Source organism: Mustela nivalis, assembly GCF_964662115.1.
Source record: "Mustela nivalis genome assembly, chromosome: X".
NCBI classification, from domain to species: domain Eukaryota; kingdom Metazoa; phylum Chordata; class Mammalia; order Carnivora; family Mustelidae; genus Mustela; species Mustela nivalis.
Genome location: NC_139040.1, coordinates 72817136 through 72842003, shown reverse-complemented (window position 1 = coordinate 72842003; position 24868 = coordinate 72817136). Strand labels below are relative to the sequence as shown.

The 24868-nt window shown below is 37.9% G+C and overlaps 1 protein-coding gene across 1 annotated transcript in view; it reads left to right on the top strand.

The window, feature by feature from the left end:
* Positions 1-10671, top strand: part of HEPH (hephaestin) — a 125869-nt gene extending 115198 nt beyond the window's left edge. Inside the window, exons 16-20 of the mRNA XM_082715898.1 lie at positions 172-397; positions 2989-3128; positions 4222-4384; positions 7315-7359; positions 9911-10671. Of these exons, the coding sequence (XP_082572024.1) occupies positions 172-397; positions 2989-3128; positions 4222-4384; positions 7315-7359; positions 9911-10143 (807 nt within the window). The 3' untranslated portion in view covers positions 10144-10671. The remainder of the gene's footprint in view (positions 1-171; positions 398-2988; positions 3129-4221; positions 4385-7314; positions 7360-9910) is intronic.
* The last annotated feature ends 14197 nt before the right edge of the window (positions 10672-24868 follow it).

The window sequence follows — 24868 nt, the reverse complement described above, 5'->3', positions numbered from 1 at the left end:
ATATAAGACATTATGATAAAGTGCTGAACACAGTAGAACTGGACGTCAGTCTTGCACCCTGTAGAGCACTGCTACCCAGGAACAACTCCGTTTTTTTTTTGTTTTGTTTTTTGTTTTTTTTGTTTTTTGTTTTTTGTTTTTTTACTGTCACCTCCTTTTTTCCCTTCTCAGGACATGTATAGTGGCCTGATTGGACCCTTGACCATCTGCCAAAAGGGCACCCTGGAACCTTATGGAGGCCGGAATGACATGGACAGAGAATTTGCCTTGCTATTCTTGATCTTTGATGAGAACCAGTCTTGGTATCTGGAGGAGAATATAGCAGCCCATGGGCCCCAGGAGCCAGGCCATGTTAACCTACAAGATGAGACTTTTCTGGAGAGCAATAAAATGCATGGTCTGTAGAAAAGAACCTATCCCTCTTCCAAAGAACTCCTGACTAGTTGCATGCAGGTATAAGATAGGCCCATCACTACCTAAGGGAGCATAACTCTTGAAAGGATGGGGAGGATTATAGGAAGGTGTTAAGTGGACAGATTAGAAGAACTGTCTCCTACTATTGTGCATTTATATACACAAAGTGGATAAGCAGTCCACACTAGATCAGGTGCCCATAAAGCAAGAGCCTGAGAGACACCATAAAGTTGTAGTGGCACCAGCGTATTTTAACACACTAGAAAAAGAAGATGGAAATTTATGACCCTCAATATACGTGGTGAAGTGGCTGCATTAGGGCCCCTTTGCTTCAAAATCATGGGTTTAGTTTCTCAATATTATCTTATTTCTTTGCCGCTCTGGATCTAGGATCTACTTTGTCAATAGATTCCAATATACATGGATGAAAGACAGTTTGTCCTTTAGTCTACTTTCAAAACAAAGTTTCAGTGTACAGATCGAAGAATTGGAGAAGAGAGCCTTAGAGTATAGAGTGCTGGATTCATACTGCATACAATGAAGAGCTTTTTGATGTTTGGGTGAATTTTGGAAGGAAATTGTACATCCAAGCCTTCCTTTGTTTCAGAGACCTGTGTATCATTTCACAAACAAGAGAAAATCTCAGAGTGAACATTTAAATACATTGAAATGTATGAAGTAATTTCTCACCATCCTTTCTAGTGCAGCATTTCTTTGACCTGACTTGAGGATAAGGTGCAGCTTTGATAGTGAATCCAATAGAACTCAAAATCAGTATCTCATTGTCACATGGATTTTAGCTATTTACCCTTGATGGAGATATAAGTGATTCACATTAGAATAGAGGAGTCACAAAATGAACAAGGTGAACTTTTTAGCTTTTGTCAAATCAGAAAAAATAATTTACCCAAGAGATAAGGGGAATTATAACTTGCTAGTGTCCATTTGTTTGATTAATCCCCATTTCTATCTATTTACATTTTCATTCATTTAAACTCTTCAGATATCAGTCCATCTGCTTATTTATCAGGTACTTGTTGAGCTCTTTATGAATGCTGGTACTAGAGATAAGAAGATAATTTGGGGGTCTGAGGGAAAATAAATAATATATTCTTCCCTTCTCTTCCACATTCCTGAAGCAGTTAAAATTGAAAAAAAAAAAGATAGGGATTCTTAAGATCAAGTGTGAGTCTATTAAAAAGGCTAATTGGAAAACTAAATTTATTTCTGAAACTAAATGACTTGCTAATACCACCTCTTCAGTTGATAAATCTCCAACCCTGGCATTGACATAAATAAACAACAATACCTTTCCCTTTGCAGGGGCAGGATTTTCTCTATAATGGAATAGTAAATTCATTTGCATTCTTTTCTGAGGTCAGACTGATTCAAGAGACAGAAGATTCAAGAGACAGAAGATTCAGAGGGGGTGGAGTTGATTATTTTAATTTCTTTTTTCACATTCACAATTAGTTGGGGTAAAAACAGAGACAGACTATAAATTCTCCTTCCATTATTTCCCCTCTTATAGTGTACAGTAAAAATTACTTCCCCTCCATGAGAACACAAGGGGTACAGAAATGTGTCCTGGACATAGTCCTGACAATGGGAGTCAACATGGCTATGGGTAATTTGTTGTCTTTAGAGCATAGTATATAGCCTGGGAAGAAACATATAATGAGGCCCATGCATTAATATCATTATTAAGTCTAATAACATGACAAAGTCTTGTTATTTAGCATATATTATAGGTTCAGGTGTCTCCTGGGTGCTCTGAAGAATGCAAGGAAACTATATTAGTATAGTACATATATTCATTTCCTGCTTACAAGGAGCCTATATTCTAGTTGGGGATATAAGCTTCCACAAATTAAAAGATGGAGTTTCTGGTGAGTTCCAAATAGTGGTACAAACAATATTGTAGGGGTTCAGAGGTAGAAGGAGGTGAAACGAATGAGAAGTGCTAGAAGAAGTAGATCAAGAAAGTGTTCTTGGATAAGGTGAAATTCTGACTGGGATTTGGAAAGATGGATGAAAGAAGGCAGTATTTCTATGGGTAAAGATCAGAAACATGAGCAAGGACACAAAGAACATGCATATGGGAATATATGGGGGTTAGTGAATAAAACACCCTAATTGGAATAAATGTTTTAGATCAGAGATGAGCAGGGGGAGGTGGTTTAGGCTGATATTTTGAAGGACCTTGTTGGCTGAACTAAGGAGCTGTGGTCTTCATCTTTTAGGTAGGAGAGAGCTATTATAGTATTTTAAGCAGTAGAATGACATGGTCAGATTAGTCATTTAGAAAGATCACTCCAATAAGACCAATGTGTAAAATGAACTGAAAGGAAACCAATAGAATAGAGATTACAGAAGTTAAGAAGCTATTGCTGTGGGTGTTATGCACAAATAATGAATCATGGAACACTATATCAAAAACTAATGATGTGCTATATGATGACAAACATAACATTAAAAAGAAGCTATTGCTATCATCAGTCATGATAGGGATTTGCCCTAAGGCAGTGGCAATGGGAAATGAAAATGAGAGAAATGAGACTTTCTTTTTTACAGCCATTAATGGAAAGCTCTACAGCAACCTCAGGGGTCTTACCATGTACCAAGGAGAACGAGTGGCCTGGTACATGCTGGCCATGGGCCAAGATATTGACCTACACACAGTCCACTTCCATGCAGAGAGCTTCTTATATCGGGTGAGTGAGAAAACACTGAGTACCTCAAGAATGATTAGAGGAATGCTTTGTTAGTCATTGAGGAAGAAGGGAATAACTTCTTAAGGAGAAAGATATTAGTTGAAAGAGGAGAGGTCTTGTACATGGAGAATTGAGCTGGGAATTCTAGTTTGGCTGTATATTCCAGGATCAGTCACTTCCCTCTAGTCCTTAGCTTTCCCTTCTAGTATAGAAGAAATGAGTAGCTTGTTTATGGTATAAATAGGTTGAAGAAATCAATGTAATTGGATATCAGACAAGGGCTAGAGAGATAGTGAACAGTGGTCCTACGAGCAAGAAATTTCAGAGTGATATCTCAGAATCTATGAAAGTTCTTAATCCATTTTCAAAAGAACTTCAATTCAGGAACTACATGAAACAACATGCAGGTTTTGAAAGAAAAGGAGATTTTGCCCTAAGGACAGGGGGCAGTGTTGAAGACACTGGTATAGAATTAAAGATAAAGAAGTGTGATGAGGGGCGCCTGGGTGGCTCAGTGGGTTAAAGCCTCTGCCTTCGGCTCAGGTCATGATCCCAGGGTCCTGGGATCGAGCCCCGCATCGGGCTCTCTGCTCCGCAGGGAGCCTGCTTCCTCCCCTCTCTCTCTGCCTGCCTCTCTGCCTGCTTGTGATCTCTGTCTGTCAAATAAATAAATAAATAATCTAAAAAAAAAAAAAGAAGTGTGATGAAGGTGATAGCATAGAGAGGAAATTAAATTGAGTTCAATTTCTGAAGGAAATATGTGGTTCCTTCCTGGGAGTCAATGCTTAAGCCAAATTCCCCAGCCTGCTGAAAAGTATGGAGATACAGTTTAGCCCACAGAGGAAGCTGGAATTTTTTTTACTTTGTGACACTTTAAGAAAAAGGAAGAGAGGGCCTTCTCTGTTGATTCAATTTGTGTGGGTGGGCTTATTGGGAAGATGGATAAGTTGGACTCTTTAAGCTGCGCTCTGATCTATGAATTTTGGAGCCCCGTGTCCCTGATTGGGACATCCAAGCTTTTTAGCTCCCATAAGCTCTGAGATTCTATCTTTACCCTTCATTTCCTCTTACCCACCTCCAATCTTTATTGTAGAATGGAGAGAGCTACCGGGCAGATGTGGTGGATCTGTTCCCAGGAACCTTTGAGGTTGTGGAGATGGTAGCCAGCAACCCCGGGACATGGCTGATGCACTGTCATGTTTCTGATCATGTCCATGCTGGTATGGAGACCCTCTTTACTGTCTTGTCCCAAAGAGGTAAGCTCTAATTTCCCAAGATTGGAAGTCTTGGGAAGACTAGAAATCCCTTGCACCTGTCTTTCTGATCCTGGAAGAACCAGGACTTAAGACAAAACATGCCCCTCTCAAGTGTTCTCTCAACTAATATTGCTCATTCTCCATTGTCCCCTTGTTCCTGCATCCTCCTGATTACTTTGACACCTACTGATTTCACATTGGTTGACCCAGCCTGAAACTTGTTAGGCTCAAAGCATTTATGCTTACCATAGATATGTTTCCTTTGAAATACATTTCATTTGAATATAAATTTATTATTTTAAGGGTCATTAGAGGTGCTATTTCAAGAAATCTTGCAGCTAAGTCCTTAAAGAAGAAGAAGAAATAATTCTAATAGTCACCTCTTAATTGATTTGTGGGGCTTGTGAAAAATTTCTTTCTGTCTTGGAACAATTTGGTCTAAAGCTAGATGGAGATATTGGCCATCGATTACAGTTTACCCCAAAAGAGATGCTACCAAGAATGAAAAAAAAAAAAGGTTTTGTCTTATATTTTTATATGGAGAGTGAATTGCTGGGGTAATTTCTTTACCAAACAATTGTTGTTCATCACCAAGAATATAGAAGTTTAGGCTGCCATGGACTTTGTGTCTTTGAGTCATTAACTGCTTAAGAGCCTCTTGACCTGAGTCTATGATTTCCATCCATTGGCTCTCTGTCAGTGGAAACAGAAAGTTTGAACATGTCTTTGGGTATTCAAACAAGCTTAGGAAACCAGGGTAGAGAACACAACTCTGCTATTTACCCCCAGGGAAAGAGAAATTGTCCATTATGATAGCCTGTATCTTGGACAAGTTTTATTCTCTAGTAAACCATAGTGTTAAAATGTGGCTTCAACTCTAGTACTACTACTTCTACTCCTATTCTAGTACTATTCTTTACTACCCAGATAGGTCCACAGAATTCTTTGTTGTATTTTATCAGTCCTTAGAACCAAAGTCAAGTGATGAATTTATGTTTCATCAAGATGTTATAGGCTCAGGGCACCTGAATGGCTCAGTCAGTTAAGTGTTTCCTTTGGCTCACGTGTGATCCCAAGGACCCAGGATCAAGCCCCGTATGGGGTTCCCTGCTCATCATGGAGTTTGCTTTTCCTTCTCCCTCTTTCTCTTTCCCCTCACTCATCATTTCTCTCTCTCAAATTAATAAATAAAATCCTTCTAAAAAGGTGCTATAGATTGAAGACAACAGGTTTTATCTGTCTATGGTGAGTTATCCAAAATCTGGACCATTTAATAGACAACAGACTATCACAATACATATCGCCAATGACTAAGGTTAGTTCATATTCTCTGACAATAAGCCAGCCCATAAAGCTCACCTATTTGCTTTTTTGTTTGTTTATACCTCACGATAGTTTAATTCAATATTGCTCCAACTGCATATGTGATAACTGGCCAGCTATAGATGAAGACAGATAGGGAAGAAAGGACTAATTGTTGAAACAATGTTCCTAATGAGGAAACAGGGGATGAACACTGGAGCTAGAATGAAAAATTAGACTGGAGTAAGTTTTTGTTTGTTTACTAAAAGGAGAGGGAAAAAAAAAAAACAAAAGAAAATGACCAATATCTTGTGAGAAAGAATACTTACGTTTTATGATCTCTGCTTCATTTGTGAGAAAGGAGAAAGAGTCATCTGCTGAGTGTGAAATGTGGTTGGTAAGATAAGTAACTTCAAGAGAGTGGACTAAGGTTTTAAATAACCATTCTGAGAGAAGGGAAAACAAAGTTAACTCTGAATGATGGAAAATAAATTGGTTATTGGCAGGCATCACTGAGGGTCTAAAGTTGGACACAAAGAATACTGGTGTTTACAATTACCTTATTTTACTCCACCAGTATTCAGCAAAGTCAGACAAAATACAGGGAAAACATAGTTACTGTGTTTTTTGGTAGATAATTATAGTACTTCTGGTTAATTAGTAGTTGAAGTGATAGACCATAAAGTATAGATAGACCAGGAAAGGGAGGGGAGACAGGATGAAGCTAATAGCTTTGGGGGGGAAATGGAAGAATCTAGGAGCTAGAGATCTTTATGAAGTAAGGATACCAGGCTAAATGGAAAAAGTAGCATTCAAACGCTGAAAGAACAGGAGGATGTTATTAGACTTTATATTTCTGAGATGAAGCAGTTCCAAATAACAAGTCCCATGTGACCATGGAAGGTGTTGATAGATAAGAGTAGATGTAAAATTTGGAGTTAAAAGTCCAGAAACTGTGAAAAACTTGAGTGGTGAATGGTGGGAACTGAGGAAGAGGAAGACTGAGCCAGGTACCAAATTTATTCCATGAATGAAAATAACTACCAAGTAACAGTGACAAAAAATGATTGTGAGTTGTCTAGACAAATAATATAAGCTTTAAACAAGATATATATATATATGTATATATATATATACATATATATATATATACCACAAAAAAAGGAGGGACAATTATCTCAAAGCAGTATTGAGAGGATATAAAGGAAACATAGTTCTCAGAGAAGATCTCAGCCTCATTAAAGCCAGAAGAGGAAGCAGTGTCCCGAGAAGAGTTTGGATATGTTGGAATGTGCTTTTGACTAAGAGCAGAAATTTCCTGAAAGGAGAGTGTGAAAGGGTGACAAAATAAGAATGTGGATGGGAAGTACCAATAAATATGTACATAATAGCAGAGGAGTGACTTTCCTTTTGGACTCCTAAGCCCATGTTTTTGCTTATATTTTTGTCACTACTCAAAATCAAATCCATATACCAGTACTGACTTTGACCATAAGGTAGTTAATTCCAGGTGCCTTCATTTTGCTCAGAATACCACAGAGAAATTCCTCTAACCAATGCCAATGCCCACAGCAAACCTGTGGATTAGTAAGAATAATAAAACTAACTAATTTCTTTTTGTTTTCCAGAACACATAAGCACTATTACCACCATTACCAAAGAGACTGGAAACGGTAAGAATAACAAATAAACCGGATAGTTACATGTAGTACGTACTTGGTGTAGTGCCCCTGGAAGATGAGATTCACTGACCAAAAGGTGGACTACAATACTAGCGAGAAGCATTATGAGATTTATATAACATTTCAAAAACCAGGAACCTAAGGTTCAACTTCTTTAAGCAGATTTATTATCTCTGGCCCCCACTCCCAACTTCCTAAGTTGAGGAAAACAGCCTCATCTCCAGTTGAAGGTTATCTTAGCTTCCCACCTAATGTGTGAGGGGAAAGAAAATTCGGGGTTTCTCTGGGTTGGACATGAAGAAGCTATGACAGACTTAAGGTACTCATATAAACAGTACGAAACTAGTACAAATACCATCATACAGTCTGCTACAGTCTGCCTCAGCCATTTTTATTTTTGTATCTATGGAATACCAAATTGTTGACTCTCCGGAACCAGCCCTTTCTGCCCCCCCCCCAAAAAAAAAAGTGGAAGTTCTTGTCCTACCTAAACTAGGTCCAGATAGTTCTTTCACTCTCTCCCACACCATTTGAACCTGGACTTTTTTCAGTCCAGACTCAGAAAGTTATGAGCGCTAGTAAGAATGTTAGAGATCATCAGTTTAGTTTGGCGATTTTTTTCAATTATGTTTGGAAAAGTCCTAATAATCTCCCTAAGTAACTTATAAACTGTCAACCAGGGAACTATGGTATGTCCTGGCGTCATTGGGGTAAGGTAAAGTGAGGCTGAGAGAATGGAATGTCATATATATACATATATATTTGTGTATTTGTATATGTACATATATATTTGTGTGTATATACATATTTTATGTGTATATTTGGATATACATAATTCATACTTCTATGTACATATATATTTATAAGTCCTTCTTAGAAAGGTTCCACAATTGGAAAAAAAAACCTCAAAAACTGTAATTGTGTACCAATAATTGTGTACATAAGAAACTGAGATGGAAGGTAATTTGTCCAAGGTCACAAGAGGAGTTAAGTGGTAGAATATAAACTCAGAACTAGGATGTTTTCCAGTTTTCATTTGAACTCATTATATTTCATCTTCTCTCCATTCTTTAAGAATGTTCATTCATCTGTTTATATATTTATCAAACATCTACTAAGTTCCAGGGACACTAAATCTAGTAAGACATATTCACTGCTCTCCAGGAGATTTGTGTCTAGATATGAAATGAGACACAAAAACAATAATTGCACTGTTAGTATACATTGTTAAAAAAAGGAGGGGGGCAAAAATAACAACTATTCTTTATTGTGCATTTGCTATCTTCCAGGTTCAATGCTAAATATCTTATAAATATTAATTTACTTTAATCTCAAAAGAAACCTCTGAGCTAAGAAGTATGGTTCTTTTTTTAAACTTTTTATTTATTTGACAGACAGAGATCACAAGTAGGCAGAGAGGCAGGCAGAGAGAGAGAGAGAGAGGGGGGAGGAAGCAGACTCCCCACTGAGCAGAGAACCCGAATAGGGACTCGATCCCAGGACCCTGGGATCATGACCTGAGTCAAAGGCAGAGGCTTTAACCCACTGAGCCACCAGGTGCCCTGCTAAGTATGGTTCTTATCACCATTTTATAAAGCAGAAGACTGAAGTCCAGAAGTGAGGAAGATTAATTCACTTGGCCCAGGCAAGTAAATCACGGGCATACAAACAGGAAGGATACTTTGGGAACACAAGAAAGGACCATTAACTGTCCAGCTAAATTGAAGATGGCTTTTCAGAGACCTGTAATATTTAAGAGGGGTATAGAAAGATGAAGAGGGAGAAGGGGTGTTAAGAAAGTCTTGGGAGCCTGAAAGAGTGTCACTTACTCTGGGAAACAAAGAATGAGTTATTGTAGCTAAGAGTAGAAGGTAAAAGTTAAAAAAAGAGGCAAGTTAGAGCTTGACTGTGAGAGTTGGAATGCCTGGCTTAATTCTGAATTTTATTCTGTGGGTTAATTAGAGATCAGCAAAAGTCTGTATACCAAGAACTAAGACAATCAGATTATTTCACCTGGAAAGATCAATGTGACATCAGTATTATCATGGCTCAAAAAGATGAGAGACCAGACAGCACAGTGGCAAGTAGCTGTCATGGTCCAATAGTCAAACTGAGCATTGATAAGCTAGATGATTGAGTCATACTGCCTCCCTGAAGATTCTACTCATTGGCCCCACTTCTATCCTCTGGAAACATGCAAACCAAATCCAATTACCTTCATTATTATTATTTTTACATCACAAGCCTTTATATATTTGGAGAAATATATCAAGGCCCTTTCTACTCCGAGTTTTAGATCTTTCTATGGAGGGTTTGGGATCTCAGTGATTCCTAAGGGCTTTCTCAGCTGTGACATCATGTCACACAAATTCTTTGTGGCCTATAAATCTGTCTTCATCAGCTGGTCTTTTAGGGATAGTAGCAGTTCTTCTGTCCAGTTTTGTTGGAGTTATTTCTTCTTTCCCAGGCATTGACTGCAAATGGTGCCCCATTGGAATACTCTCCAACTCAGGGTTCCTATTTTTCTCTTATTCCATTTCAGAAAAAATCCTCAGAGACATTGGAGAAGTAAATGTGAGGATGCTGGGCATGAAGATCCCTGTAAAGAATATTGAGATACTGGCTTCTTTTTTAATTGGTATGAATGTCATTCTCCTGCTCATTGCTCTGGCTCTTAGTGGTGTGGTCTGGTACCAGTATCGTCAAAGAAAGCTACGACGCAACAGAAGGTCCATCCTGGATGACAGCTTCAAGCTTCTGTCCCTCAAGCAGTAACACTGAATCCTGCAATGATACATCCTGAATGCAGTCCCAGAAGGACATGTTCTAGTAACTGACCCTACTGTTAAAGGGACATGGGAGGTAGAGGAGCAGAGGATGGAATCAAAATCATCTGGCATTTCTTCACTTATTTATTTACATGGAAGTTATGTACTTTCTCTTTATTTTTTTTTCTCCACATGGGCAGCTGGGGCAATGAATTTCCCTTGTATCTTATATCACAAATTTCAACAGCTGGTATATATCAACCACTGACACTTGGAAGATCTGGAAATTCCCAATAACTGATTATTCTTACAAAGTAGAATATCCTATACCAAGGATAAAACTCATTGATTAAGTTTCTGGTACTTTTCATGGTCTAGGCAAGTTCACTCTGATCCAAGGCTAAGTAAGCTGCAAAGATAATCCACTTCTAAACTAAGGACTAAGAAAATAGGCATACTGAAAAATGGGTGGGGTGGTATTTGAAGATAAAAATTTTATTTTGATTTTCCTTAAGAATAAAAACTATTTTGGGTAGATAGAATATTGTTGCTATTAGTACCTGCAACCCCTGGTGCCAGAAGTTCCTCAGGAAGTCCTCCAAGTTTCTGGCACAGTTACAATAAAGGCGATGTTGGGTGTCCTTTCCCTATTTTAGGCAACAAATCCTGTACATCCAAGTACTTGATGGAAGGCTATAAGAGTGGACACGGTGATTTTAATGATCCCTGTGGCCTCTGGGTGTTTGTGACTGTGATGGAAACAGAACTCACTGGGAGAGTATAATATGGGTTTGATTACCCTGTTTGTGGAGTTTGCATGTTTGTGTTTCGGAAATGAAAAAGCTGTCTTAATCAGAGTGGTTGGTACCATCTTTTAACCCATAAGTACCAAAATACTTTTTAATTCTAAAAATATTATCCAGAGGGAAATAGGGGGCTTAAACCTGTCCACTGGGCAGAAAGAGGTGAACACAGATCTCATTGACTCCTTTGAAATTGGGGGTATAAGAGGTCTATTTGTAATTTGGGGAGCTTTTTAATAGGAGAGGATCCTTCTCTCTGGTACCTTTGAGCAATATTCCTTTGTCACCTATAAGTTCAAGCCTCTCTGAGACCTGGGTCAGATACCACAGACAGACAAGATATAAAGCATGGATGAGATAAGATGACCCGACCTCACTATAATATCCTTAATACCATTTTACATGACAAGTGGAGAACAGAAGACATAGAGGCAGAATGAAGATAATAACTGAAATAGGCAGTGCTTTACACTTTACAAATCACCTAATACCTGATTGTATTTGACTTGTTTTAGTTCTATCAAGGTGATATATGTTTTATATATGAATAAAGAAAAGATCAGATGGAGTAATTTTACCCAAGGTCATTTAGCTAGAAATTGAGCAAAGATTCATGTCTTAATTTGTTTGACTCCAAATACCTGGTTTCATTCGGTATATAATAGAAACTTCGATTGACTGCAACTTTTCCTGTCTTCTCAGGCAACCCGTCTGCCTAGTTAGGTACCCTTTGCAGATCAAATGTAGAAACCCACAAGACTTCCATGCCATATAACATGGAAGGTTGAAGAATAAAACACTGTCTAAAACCTATTATTCATTTTGGCTTACAGTAGTCAATGGCTTTCTGGAGACCTTCACGGGAAACAACAAACACATAACAGGGGAAGGAAGTGATGTAAAGTTTAAGTTGTTAGTTATAAAATCAAATGGTAGAGTATTTAAGCCATTGCTTAATCAATATATTTAACAACAAAAATTTTTGCCCTATTGTTCACGTGGAAGATATGGAAAACCCAGTGCATACTGGGGACTCTATAGTTAATAACTATGATTTGCATGCAACTGGGTGTTCGTTAGCTTGGTCATCGTCATGAATATGAGACAAGGAGAAGTATGTGGAATTGGGGAACATTTCTTCTGGATGTGAAACTGTGCTTCAGATCAGGAAATGTAAACCTAAGCCCAAAAGGGATGTATTTTTATGGTGGGTTTTCTCCCAGGGGGGATGTAGATGTTTTTGACAACTAAGTGACACTTCTGTTCACTCAGTTGATCAAGCCAGAAATCCCGGAAGTTAACATATTGGTGATTCTTGTCTGTTTTGTCTCCTAAATTACTATAAATGATTCATTTGTTTCTATTTTTTCTACTACCACACCAGTATAAAAAAATCTTTTTTTAAAGATTTTGTTTATTTATTTATCAGAGAGAGAGAGAGAAAGAGAGCACAAGCAGGCAGAGAGACGGGCAGAGGCAGAGAGAGAAGCAGGTTCCCCATTGAGCAAGAAGCCTGATGCGGGACTCGATTCCATGACCCTGGGATCATGACCTGAGCCAAAGGCAGTGGCTTAACCAACTGAGACACCCAGGCACCCCCCCCCTAAAAAAAAATCTTTTACCTGGACTGTACTGGTAGCCTCCTGATCACTCTCCTTGCATTGAACCTAGCCCCTTACATTTGGTTCTTCATGAAGAAAAGTGATGTTTTAAAAACATAAGTTAAGGGGGCGCCTGGGTGGCTCAGTGGATTATAGCCTCTGCCTTTGGCTCAGGTCATGATCTCAGGGTCCTGGGATCAAGCCCCATGTCGGGCTTTCTGCTCAGCAGGGAGCCTGCTTCCCTTCCTGTCTCTCTGCCTGCCTCTCTGCAGACTTGTGATTTCTCTCTGTCAAATGAATAAATAAAAAAAAAATCTTAAAAAAAAAAAAAAACAAAAACCATAAGTTAAGGATGAGGGGCAAGATGGTGGAGAAGTAGGAGACCCTATTTCAACCAGTCTCCTCTAGCAGAACACCAATTAAATCAGCCTGAGATGTAGGATTATACACTGCTGGATCTCTATGGGGGCAGAAGACACCAGTGGAGAGGTAAAGCAGAATGGGAATGCTTGGAATGATATCGGATGATAAGCAGAAGGGGGAGGGAGCCACCAGAAGTGACACATTGGAAAGTAATACACCAATACATAAGTGCCCTGTGATTGGGCACCAGCATTAACTTGGAGTCTGGTTAAAAGCATTCAAAAAGAGCAAAAAACTTAAGGGGTAGCTGGTAGAATTGGCTGGTAATGGGCACAGGCCTAAGCCCACATTCCCAGGACTGCCACTGCCAGTGACCACCCATGCAGGAGAAAGTACAGTGGAGCCTCCAGTTCCTGGTCCCTGAGCACCTGGCTGTGCACTCACTGCTTGCACCACCACTAGGCTGGACAAGCTCCCACCTGCATGTGAGGGAGTCTGGTGGGTGCTCTCTAGGATCATAGCCTTTTGCGCTATGAGTGCATTATGTGGCCAGGATCTAACCACACTCCCCACCTATGCCTAAGAGAGCTTGGTGTGGATGCTATTTGGCAGTCTCTAGGATTGGCTGAGAGTCTGGATGCTCCCAGACCACACCTGAAGGAACTCAGCGCGATCTCTGGTCAGAATCCTGTGGCAGCAGCCACACCACTGAGTGCACCAGATGGGTTATCCTGGTCTCCAGACAGCAGTCCCAACAAAGGCAGCCACCTGTAGCGGGCTCCCTGGACTAATATCTCTCCCAGCTTTAGTAGCAAGGGGGTGTAGAGACAAGCAGATGCTTCAGGTGACCCCTGAGACAGTGGCTGGGCATGTGCACCAACTGTGGGAGGTTGTATAGTTCATCAGAGTTTGCAAAGGGGGAATCTATGTGTTCTGGACCACCCAGAAGGGAGCAGACGGAGGTTTCTCTCTGAAGTGAAGGTCTGGATGCAGTTTGCTTTCCATTAAACCTCGAAAAGCCACAAAAAGCCACCAAACCCCCCCCCACACACACACACATAAAAAAACAACAACAACAACAACAACAACAAAACTACAGAGAACAAAGGCCTGAAGAACTGGTTTCCACAGAACCCAATCCCTTGATAGGAGCAGGACAACTCAACCCAAGCAAGACTAACTGGAAAACAATGTGACAGGCCCCTCCCCTGAAGGCAGCCAAAAGAATGAGGACAACCACCACAGGGTCCCCCTAAAACTGTAAAACCCCAACATCAGGAGAAAACAATATATTAAGCTCCCAATATTGCCCTAAAACCTGTATATTTCATAGTTACAATTTTTATTTCTAATTCATTCTCATGATGCTTATTCGTTTAATTTCTTTAATCTACCTACCATTACAACTAGAGGTTTAATACAGCATACTCCATAATAACCTTTTAACTTGAACCTTTTTCATACATATAATTGCTTTTCTTTTTCTTTCCTTTTTTCCTTTTTTCTTTTAAAAAAATACATATAGATATAAGTTTCATGGTAACCCTTTTTCCCTATTCAATACTACCCCTGTATACAAACCAGTTTTAATCTCCCTTTATCTCTGAAAAGTTGAGTCTGTTAACAAAGATAACAATATACACCCAGGAAGAACCAAAATGAACTTCCTCACCCACATCGAGGATTTATAAACACTTTCCCATATTTTTCTTCTGTCAGTGTTTCTACATATTTGTTCTTGTTCTGGTATACATAAATCTTATTCTTGGGGTTCTTTCTGACTGGGTTCTATTTTTCTTGTCATTTACTTTGGTTGATCTTCTTGCTTGTCTGTTTTTGTTTATATACCACATAAATCTTAATTCTGGGGCTCATTCTACCTGGTTTTCTCTCTCTCTCTCTCTTTTCTTTCTCATTCTCTCTTTTTCTTTTTTTTTCTTTCTTTTTGGTGGGGACTTCCAATTGCTCCAAAGCACCAAAAAGACTAGGAGGAGGACACCCAAGAGAGGAAAAAATAAGATACTGTGCCCTCTCCCACAGAACTATTTGGATATGGACATAAACAGTATGTCATAAAAGGAATTCAGGGTAAGAATTATCCAGGAAATGGCTAGGTTGGAGAAAACCATTAGTGACAACATAGAATCTTTAAGGGCAGAAGTGAGAGCCACTCAGGCAGAAGTTAAAAATGCTATCAATGAGATCTAATCTAATTTATATACTCTAACAGATAGGGTAACCAAGGAGGAAGATAGAATTAGAGATCTAGAGGACAAACTGATATAGAAAAAGGATCAGAAGGAGGCCTGGAAGAAACAGCTTAGAAGCCATGAAAACAGAATTAGGGAAATAAATGACGCCATGAAATGTTCTAATGTCAGAATTATTGGGATCCCTGAGAGGGTGGAAAAAGAGAGAAGACTAAAAAATATAGTTTAATATATTCTGGATGTAAATTTTCCCAGTCTGGGGAATGGAACAAGTGTTCATGTCCTAGAGGCAGAAAGAAGACCCTCCAAGATCCTAGAATCTAGAAAGACCTCAAGGCACTTAATTGTGAAACTGACAAATCATTATTTTAGACAAGAGCTTCTGAGGGCAGCTATGGGGAAGAATTTCCTTAAATACAGAGGAAAATCCATCAGAATAACATCAGAGCTGTCCAAAGAAACCTGGCAAGCCAGAAGGGCTGGAAAAACATACTGAGGACCCTAAAAGAGAAGAACATGCAGCCAAGAATACTTTATCCACCAAGGTAGACATTCAAAATGTATGGTGAGATAAAGAGCTTCCAAGACCAGCAAGGTTTGAAAGAGTATGTGACCACCAAGCTGTCTACAGTAAATATTAATGGGGGTTCTATAAAAGAATAAGAAGTGACATAGAGCAGAAATTTACAGAGACAATCTATAGAAACAAAGACTCCGTAGGTATGGCTTCAATAAAAACATATCTTTCAATAATCAGTCTGAACGTGAATGGCCTAAATGCTCCCATAATATAGAACACAGTTGCAGATTGGATAAAAAAAATAGGACCTGTCCATATGGTGTCTACAAGAGAGCCATTTGCAACCTAAAGATACATGCAGACTGAAAGTGAAGGAATGAATGACCATCTTTCATACCAATAGGACACAAAAGAAAGATGGTATAGAAATTCTTATATCAGATAAATTAGATTTTAAATTAAAGACTGTAGTCAGAGATACAGAAGGACATTACATCATTCTTAAAAGGTGGAGAAATTTAAATCCCATTTTAGTAAGTATTCCCTCTTATATTATACAACTTTAATGGAATTCTTCCTTGTATGCCATCCAGGCTGTCCCTAAAACCCATGAAAATTAAAATGTGTTCCCCTTCTGTTGGAAAAAAATAAAAGGCATATCCACCAAGAAGATCTAACAATTCTAAATATTTATGCCCCCAACATGGGAGCAGCCAACTACATAAGCCACCTGTTAATTAAAATAGTCATATTGATATGAATTCATTAATTGTAGGGGATCTTAACACACCACTCTCAGTAACAGACAGATCATCCAAGCAGAAAATCAATAAAGAACAAGAGCTTTGAATGACACATGGGACCAGATGGACCTCATAGATATATACAGGACATTCCACCCTAAAACAACAGAATACTCATTCTTTTCAAGTGCACATGGAACTTTCTCCAGAATAGACCACATACTGGGTCAAAAATCAGGGCTCAATTGATACCAAAAGACTGAGATTATTCCCTGCATATTCTCAGACCACAGTGTTTTGAAACTGAAACTCAACCACAAGAAAAAGTTTGGGTGGAATTCAAACACTTGGAAGTGAAAGACTACCTGCTTAGTAACATTTGGATCAAGTAGAAAATCAAAAAAGAACTCAAACATTCATGGAAATCAATGAGAACGAAGACACATCAGTCCAAAACCTACGGGATATGGCAAATGTGGTCTTAAGGCAGATGTACATAGCCATCCAAGCCTCACTCAAAAAAAAAAAAAAAAAAGTGAAAAATCTAGAATACATCAGCTCTCTTCACACCATAAAGAACTGGAAAATCCACAACAAATTTAGCCAACCCGCACATAAAAAGGGAAATAATCAAGATTATAGCAGAGATCAATGAGATAGAATCTAGAGATAAAGTAGAACACATCAACGAAACTAGAAGCTGGTTTTTTGAAAGAATCAATAAGATTGATAAATCACTGGCCAAACTAATCCAAAGGAAAAGAGAGAGAATCCAAATTAATAAAATTATAAATGAAAGGGAAGATACTATGACTAACACCAAGGAAATAGAAAAAATCATCAGAAATTATTACCAACAGTTATATGCCAATAAGTTAAGCAACCTAGAAGAAATAGATGCATTCCTGGGAGCCTATAAACTTCCAAAACTGAATCAGGAGGAAATTGACAACCTGAATAGACTAATATCTAATAACATGGTTGAAACAGTGATCAAAAACCTCCCAAAAAAGAGCCCAGGACCTGAAAGTTTCCCTGGAGAATTCTACCAAACATCCAAAGAATAAATAATACCTATTTCCCTGAAGCTGTTTCAAAAAATAGAATCAGAAGAGAAATGTCCAGTATCTTTTTATGAAGCCAGCATTACCCTGATCCCCAAACCATGAGAAGACCCACCAAAAAGTACAATTTCAGACCAATATCCATGCTGAATATGGATGACAATATTCTCAACAAGATCCTAGCTAATAAGATCCAACAGAACATTAAAGAAATTATCCACCATGCTCAGGTGGGATTTATTCATGGGAGGCAAGTGTGGTTCAACATTGGCAAATCAATCAATCAATGTCATAGAACAAATCAATAAGAGGAAAGAGAAGAACCACATAGTCCTCTCAATTGATACAACATCTGTTCCTGATTAAAATGCTTCAAAGTATAGGGATAGAGAGAACATTCCTTAACTTCATAAAATCTATCTATGAAAAACCCACAGCGAATATCATCTTCAATGGTGAAAAGCTAACAGCCTTTCCTTTAAGATCAGGAACACAACAAGGATGCCCACTCTCACCACTGTTGTTCAACGTAGTACAAGAAGTTCTTGCAACAGCAATCAGACAAAAAAAAAAAAAAAAGAGTAAAGAAAAGAAAATATATTCAAATTGGCAAAGAAGAAGTCAAACTCTCTTCACAGATGACATGATACTTTACCTGGAAAACCCAAAATATTCCACCCTCAAATTACTAGAACTCATACAGCAAGTCAGTAACGTGGCAGGATACAAAATCAATGCACAGAAATCAGTTGCTTTACTATACACTAACAATGTATTCATAGAAGGAGAAATTAGAGAATCAATACCATTTACAATAGCACCAAAAACCATAAGATACTTTAGAATAAACCTAACCAAGGAGGTACAGGATCTGTACTGTAGAAACTATGGAACACTTATGAAAGAAACTGGAGACACAAAAAAATGAAAAACATTCCATACTCATGGATTGGAAAAATAAACATTGTTAAAATGTCTATGTGTTCAGAGAAAACTACACTTTCAATGCCATCCTGATCAAAATAGCACCAGCATTTCTCAAATTGCTGGAACAAACAATCCTATAATTTGTATGGAACTGGAAAAGACCCAAATCACTAAGGAAATTTTGGAAAAAAAAAAAAAAAAAGAAAACAAAGCTAAGGAAATGTTGAAAAAGAAAAACAAAACTGGGGGCATCATGTTGCCTTATTTCAAGTTATGTTACAAAACTGTGATCATCAAGACAGCATGGTACAGGCACAAAATCAGACATATTAATCAATGGACCATAAGAGAGAGCCCAGATATGGACCCCCAACTTATGGTCAAATAAGAAGAAAAAATATATAATGGAAAAAGACAGTCTCTTCAATAAGTGAAGTTGGAGAAAATGGAGAGTTACATACAGAAGACAAACCCAAACATTCTCTTACACCATACACAAAGATAAACTAAAAATGGATGAAATACCTCACTGTAAAACCTCCATCAAAATCCTAGAGGAGAACATAGCACTAACTACTTTGACATCAGCCACAGGAACTTCTTTCAAGACATGTCTCCAAAGGGCAAGGGTAATAAACAAAACTGAAAATAAACTTTTGGGACTTCATCAAGATCAAAAGCTTCTACATAGCAAAGGAAACAGTCAAGAAACAAAGAAGCAACCCACAGAATGGGAGAAGATATTTGCAAATGACACTACAGATAAAGGGCTGATAACCAAGATCTATAAAGAACTTCTCAAACTTAACACCCAAAAAACAAACAAACAACAAAAAAAGTGAAAAATGGGCAGAAGATATGAACAGACATTTCTCCAAAGAACACATACAAATGGCTAACAGACACAAGAAAAAATGCTCATCGTCATTAGCCATCAGGGAAATTCAAATCAAAACCGCATTGAGATACCATCTTATACCAGTAAAAATAACAAAAATTCACAAGGCAAGAAACAACAAATGTTGGAGAGGCTGTAGAGGAAGAGGAACCCTCTTACACTGTTGGTAAGAATGCAAGTTGGTAAAGCCGCTTTGGAAAACAGGGTGGAGATTCCTCAAAAAGTTAAAAATAGAGCTACCCTATGACCCAACAATTGCACTATTGAGTATTTAGCTCAACAATACAAATGTAGTGAAAGAAGGGCCACATGCACCCCAATATTTATAGCAACAATCTCCAAAATATCCAAACTCTGGAAAGAGCTGAGATGCCCTTCAAATGGATAAAGAAGATGTGGTCTGTGTGTACAATGGAATATTACTCAGCCATCAGAAAGGATTAATATCCAACTTTTGCATCAACATGGATGGGACTGGAGGAGATATGCTAAGTGAAATAAGTCAAGCAGAGAAAGTCAATTAAATGGTTTCATTTATTTGTTGTACATAAGAATAGCATGGAGGACATTAGGAGAAGGAAGGGAAAAATGATGGGATGGGGAATCAGAGGGGGAGATGAGCGATGAGAGACTATGGACTCCGGGAAACAAACTGAGCATTTTAGAAGGGAGGGGGTTAGGGGATGGGTTAGCCTGGCGATGGGTATTAATAAGGTCATATATTGCATGGAGCACTCAGTGTTATACACAAAAAATAAATCATGGAACACTACATCAAAAACTAATGATGTACTGTACAATGACTAACATTACATAATAAAAAATAAAAAATAAATAAAAGTACAGTTAAAAATAAATAAATAACATAAAATGTCCAAAGGGAAACTTATATTACTTATAGAGGAATATTGACTTGAATGACAAAGGATTTCTATCTGACACTTTGGAGGTCAGAAAGAAGTAACATGACATTTTCAATGCTGAAAAAGAGAACTGTAAGTCACAAATCAAATAATCAATGAAACTGTCCTTTAAGGCTGAAGGGGCATTAAAGACATCCTCAGACAATGAAAATTAACAGAATTTGTTGCTAACTGACCCACCCTTAAAATATGGCTAAAAGAAAGTTGTTCAACCAGAAAAGACAACTGATGAAAGAAACAATCTTAGAACATCAGAAGGGGAAAAAGAAAAATAGAAAATGCAAAATAAGGGTAAAAGCAGATATAAAATATATGAATAATACAATAAATCAGAAGAATCTGACATTTACATATAACACTTCAACAAGAGAAGTGGAATACACACTTATCCACATAACCATAGAACATTCATCAAGATAGATGATATAGTGGAAACACCAAGTCTAAAATGATCGAAATTATTCATTGTGTTTGCTCTGAGCACAGTGGAACCAAATTAAAAATTAATAACTGAAAGACTACAGGAAAATATTCAAACACAGGAATCAATAAATACATTTCTAAATAATTAATAAATTTAGAAAACATCTCAAAGTGAATTTAAAAATATGGACTTGATTAAAATTAAAAACAAAATATATCAAAATGTGTGGAATGCAACTATGGCAGTGTTGAGAGGGAAACTTAAAGAACTAAAATGCATCAGGAAAGATAAAAGGGGCACGTGGATGGCTCAGTCAGTTAAGCATCAGACTCTTGGTTTCAGCTCAGGTCATGATCTCAGGGCCATGAGATCAAGCCCCAGTACTGGGCTCCAGGCTCAGTGGGGTGTCTGCTTCTCTTTCTTTCTCCCTCTCCCTCTGTCGCTCCTGAACTTGTGTTCTCTCTAAATAAATTTTAAATTTTTTTTTTAAATAGAAAAAAAGTTCTTAAGTTGATAAAAATAAATTCTTCCATAAAGGAATTATAAATAGAAGATAAAGTAAATCCAAAGCAAACAAAATAAAGGAAAACATAAAGATCAGAGCAGAAAAATAAAACTAAAAACATAAAAACAATAAGAAAATAAAAATGTGTTCTTTAAAAAAGGCAATAAAATATAAAACTAAAATTGAAACCCTGGGGATCAGATACAGACATAGATTGGGGGTTGGATTTATAGTAACCAGTATTTAGACTTCAGTGGACCATATTCTTACTTGCAGCAGTACTCAAGCAGAAATTCTGTCCAACAGCTCTACTCATCTGCAGAGCCAAGAGGTGACCCTGTCTGTCCAGTGAGCTTAGTTGGCAGTTCTGCCTGAATTAGGTGTCTATCATACTGACCATGGAACTTACTTTAATGCCCCACCTGAGTAGGAAAGCAAACTTACAGCCCTACCCAACTGCTGAGCATAGCCTTCGGTTCATGCTTAGCCAGAAAATGGGGGAAGTTGAGGAGTCTATTCTTATACCCCCATTCAAGCAGGGAAACAAGATAACAGCCTTGCCCATTTGGTTTTTATTTTTATTTTATTTTAATATTTTTTTATTTTTTATTTTTATTTTTTATGTTAATACAAGTATAGTTAACATAATGCTGTGTTAGTTTGAGGTGCACAATAATGATTCAACAGTTCAATACGTCATCCAGTGCTCATCATGACAAACACACTCCTTAATCCCCATCACCTATTTCACCTATCCCACCCACCTCATCTCTGGTAACCATCAGTTTGTTCTCAGTAGGGAAGAGTCTGTTTCTGCATTTGTCTCTCTTCCTTTTTTATTTTCTTTGCTCTTTGTATCATTTCTTAAATGCCATAAATGAGTGAAATCATATGGTATTTGCTTCAAGAGACACATCTAGAAAGAAGTTGCTACAGCTGGTGTCAGAGACATTCCTGCATGTGCTCTCTTCTTAAATTTTTATGGTTCCAGTCTCGCACTGGGTCTTTAATAGCACTTTGAGTTTCTTTTCGTGTATAGTATAAGAAATTGGTACAGTTTCTTTCTTTTGCATATAACTGACAAGTTTTCACAATATTCTTTCATGCTTTGCCAAAGATTATACGATCATACAATAATGGGCATATTTCTGGGGTTTATAGTCTGTTCCATTGATCTATGTGTCTATTTTTGTGCCAGTACCACACTGTTTTGATTACTACCTCTTTGTAATAACACTTGAAGTCTGGAATTGTGATGCCTCCAGCTTTGTTTTTTCTTTTTCAAAACTGCCTTAGCTATTTGGGGTCTTTTGTGGTTCCATATAAATTATAGAATTGTCTATTCTAGCTCTGTGAAAAATGCTGGTGGCATTTTGATAAGGATTGCATTAACTGTGTCAATTACTTGGTGTATTATAAACACTATAACAATATTGGATCTTCCAATCCATGAGCATGGGACGTCTTTCCATGTATTTGTGTAGTCTTTAATTTCTTTCATCAGTGTTCTATATTTTTCATAATACATATCTTTTGCCTCTTTGCTTAGGTTTATTTCTAGGTATCTTATTATTTGTGGTGCAATGTAATTGGGATTGTTTTCTTATTTTTTTCTTTCTGCTGTTTCATTATTGGTGTATAAAAATAAAACAGATTTCATTTATTTATTTATTTGAGGGAGAAAAAGTGAGACAGCACATGGGAAACGTGAGAGGGAGAAGCAGACTCACCACTGAGCAGAAAGCTGGATGTGGGGCTTCATTCCAGGATGCTGAGATCATGACCTGAGCTGAAGGTAGACACAACCAACTGAGCCACCCAGGCTGTCCTACAACAGATTTCTGCACATTGATTTTATACCCTGCAACTGTACTGAATTCAACTATCATTTCTAGTAGTTGTTGTTTTTTGTTTTTTTTTGTGTTTTTTTTTAAGGATTTTTAAGGTTTTCTATATAAAGCATCATGTCACTTGCAAATAATGAAAGATTTACCTCCTCCTTACTGATACTGATTTGTGTTTTTTTTTTTTTAGTCTAATTGCTGTGGCTAGGACTTCCAGTACTCTATTGAATAAAAATGGTAAGAATAGACATCCTTGTCTTGTTCCTAACCTTAGGGGAAAGTTCTCAATTTTTCCCATTGTGTATGATGTTGGCTATATATTTTTCATATATGGTCTTTATTATATTGAGGTATGTTTCTTTTTTCTTAGTATTTTTTTTATAAACATACATTTTTATCCCCAGGGGTACAGGTCTGTGAATTACCAGGTTTACACACTTCACAGCACTCACCAAAGCACATACCCTCCCCAATGTCCATAACCCCAACCCCCTTCTCCCAACCCCCCTCCCCACAGCAACCCTCAGTTTGTTTTGTGAGATTAAGATCACTTATGGCTTGTCTCCCTCCCAATAACATCTTGTTTCATTGATTCTTCTCCTACCCACTTAAGCCCCCATGTTGCATCACCACTTCTTCATATCACGGAGATCATATGATAGTTGTCTTTCTCTGCTTGACTTATTTCGCTAAGCATGATATGCTCTACTTCCATCCATGTTGTCACAAATGGCAAAATTTAATTTCTATTGATGGCTGCATAGTATTCCATTGTGTATATATACCACATCTTCTTGATCCATTCATCTGTTGATGGACATCTAGGTTCTTTCCATAGTTTGGCTATTGTGGAAATTGCTGCTATAAACATTCGGGTGCACGTGCCCCTTTGGAGCACTACGTTTGTATCTTTAGGGTAAATACCCAGTAGTGCAATTGCTGGGTCATAGGGCAGTTCTATTTTCTACATTTTGAGAAACCTCCCTCCATGCTGTTTTCCCGAGTGGTTGCAACAGCGTGCATTCCCACCAACAGTGTAGGAGGGTTCCCCTTGCTCCGCATCCACACAAGCATCTGTCATTTCCTGACTTGTTGATTTTAGCCATTCTGACTGGTGTGAGGTGATATCTCATTGTGGTTTTTGATTTGTATTTCCCTGATGCCCAGTGATATGGAGCACTTTTTCATGTGTCTGTTGGCCATCTGGATGTCTTCTTTGCAGAAATGCCTGCTCATGTCCTCTGCCCATTTCTTGATTGGATTATTTGTTCTTTGGGTATTGAGTTTGCTAAGTTCTTTATAGATTTTGGACACTAGTCCTTTATCTGATAGGTCGTTTGCAAATATCTTCTCCCATTCTGTCAGTTGTCTTTTGATTTTGTTAACTGTTTCCTTTGCTGTGCAAAAGCTTTTGATCTTGATGAAATCCCACTAGTTTATTTTTGCTCTTGCTTCCCTTGCCTTTGGCGATGTTCCTAGGAAGATGTTGCTGCAGCTGAGGTCGAAGAGGTTGCTGCCTGTGTTCTCCTCAAGGATTTTGATGGATTCATTTGGCACATTGAGGTGCTTCATCGATTTTGAGTCTATTTTCGTGTGTGGTGTAAGGAAATGGTCCAATTTCATTTTTCTGCATGTGGCTGTCCAATTTTCCCAACACCATTTATTGAAGAGGCTGTCTTTTTTCCATTGGACATTCTTTCCTGCTTTGTCGAAAATTAGTTGACCATAGAGTTGAGGGTCTATTTCTGGGCTCTCTATTCTGTTCCATTGATCTATGTGTCTGTTTTTGTGCCAGTGCCATGCGGTCTTGATGATGACAGCTTTGTAATAGAGCTTGAAGTCCGGAATTGTGATGCCACAAACTTTGGCTTTTTTTTTTTTTTTCAATATCCCTTTGGCTATTTGAG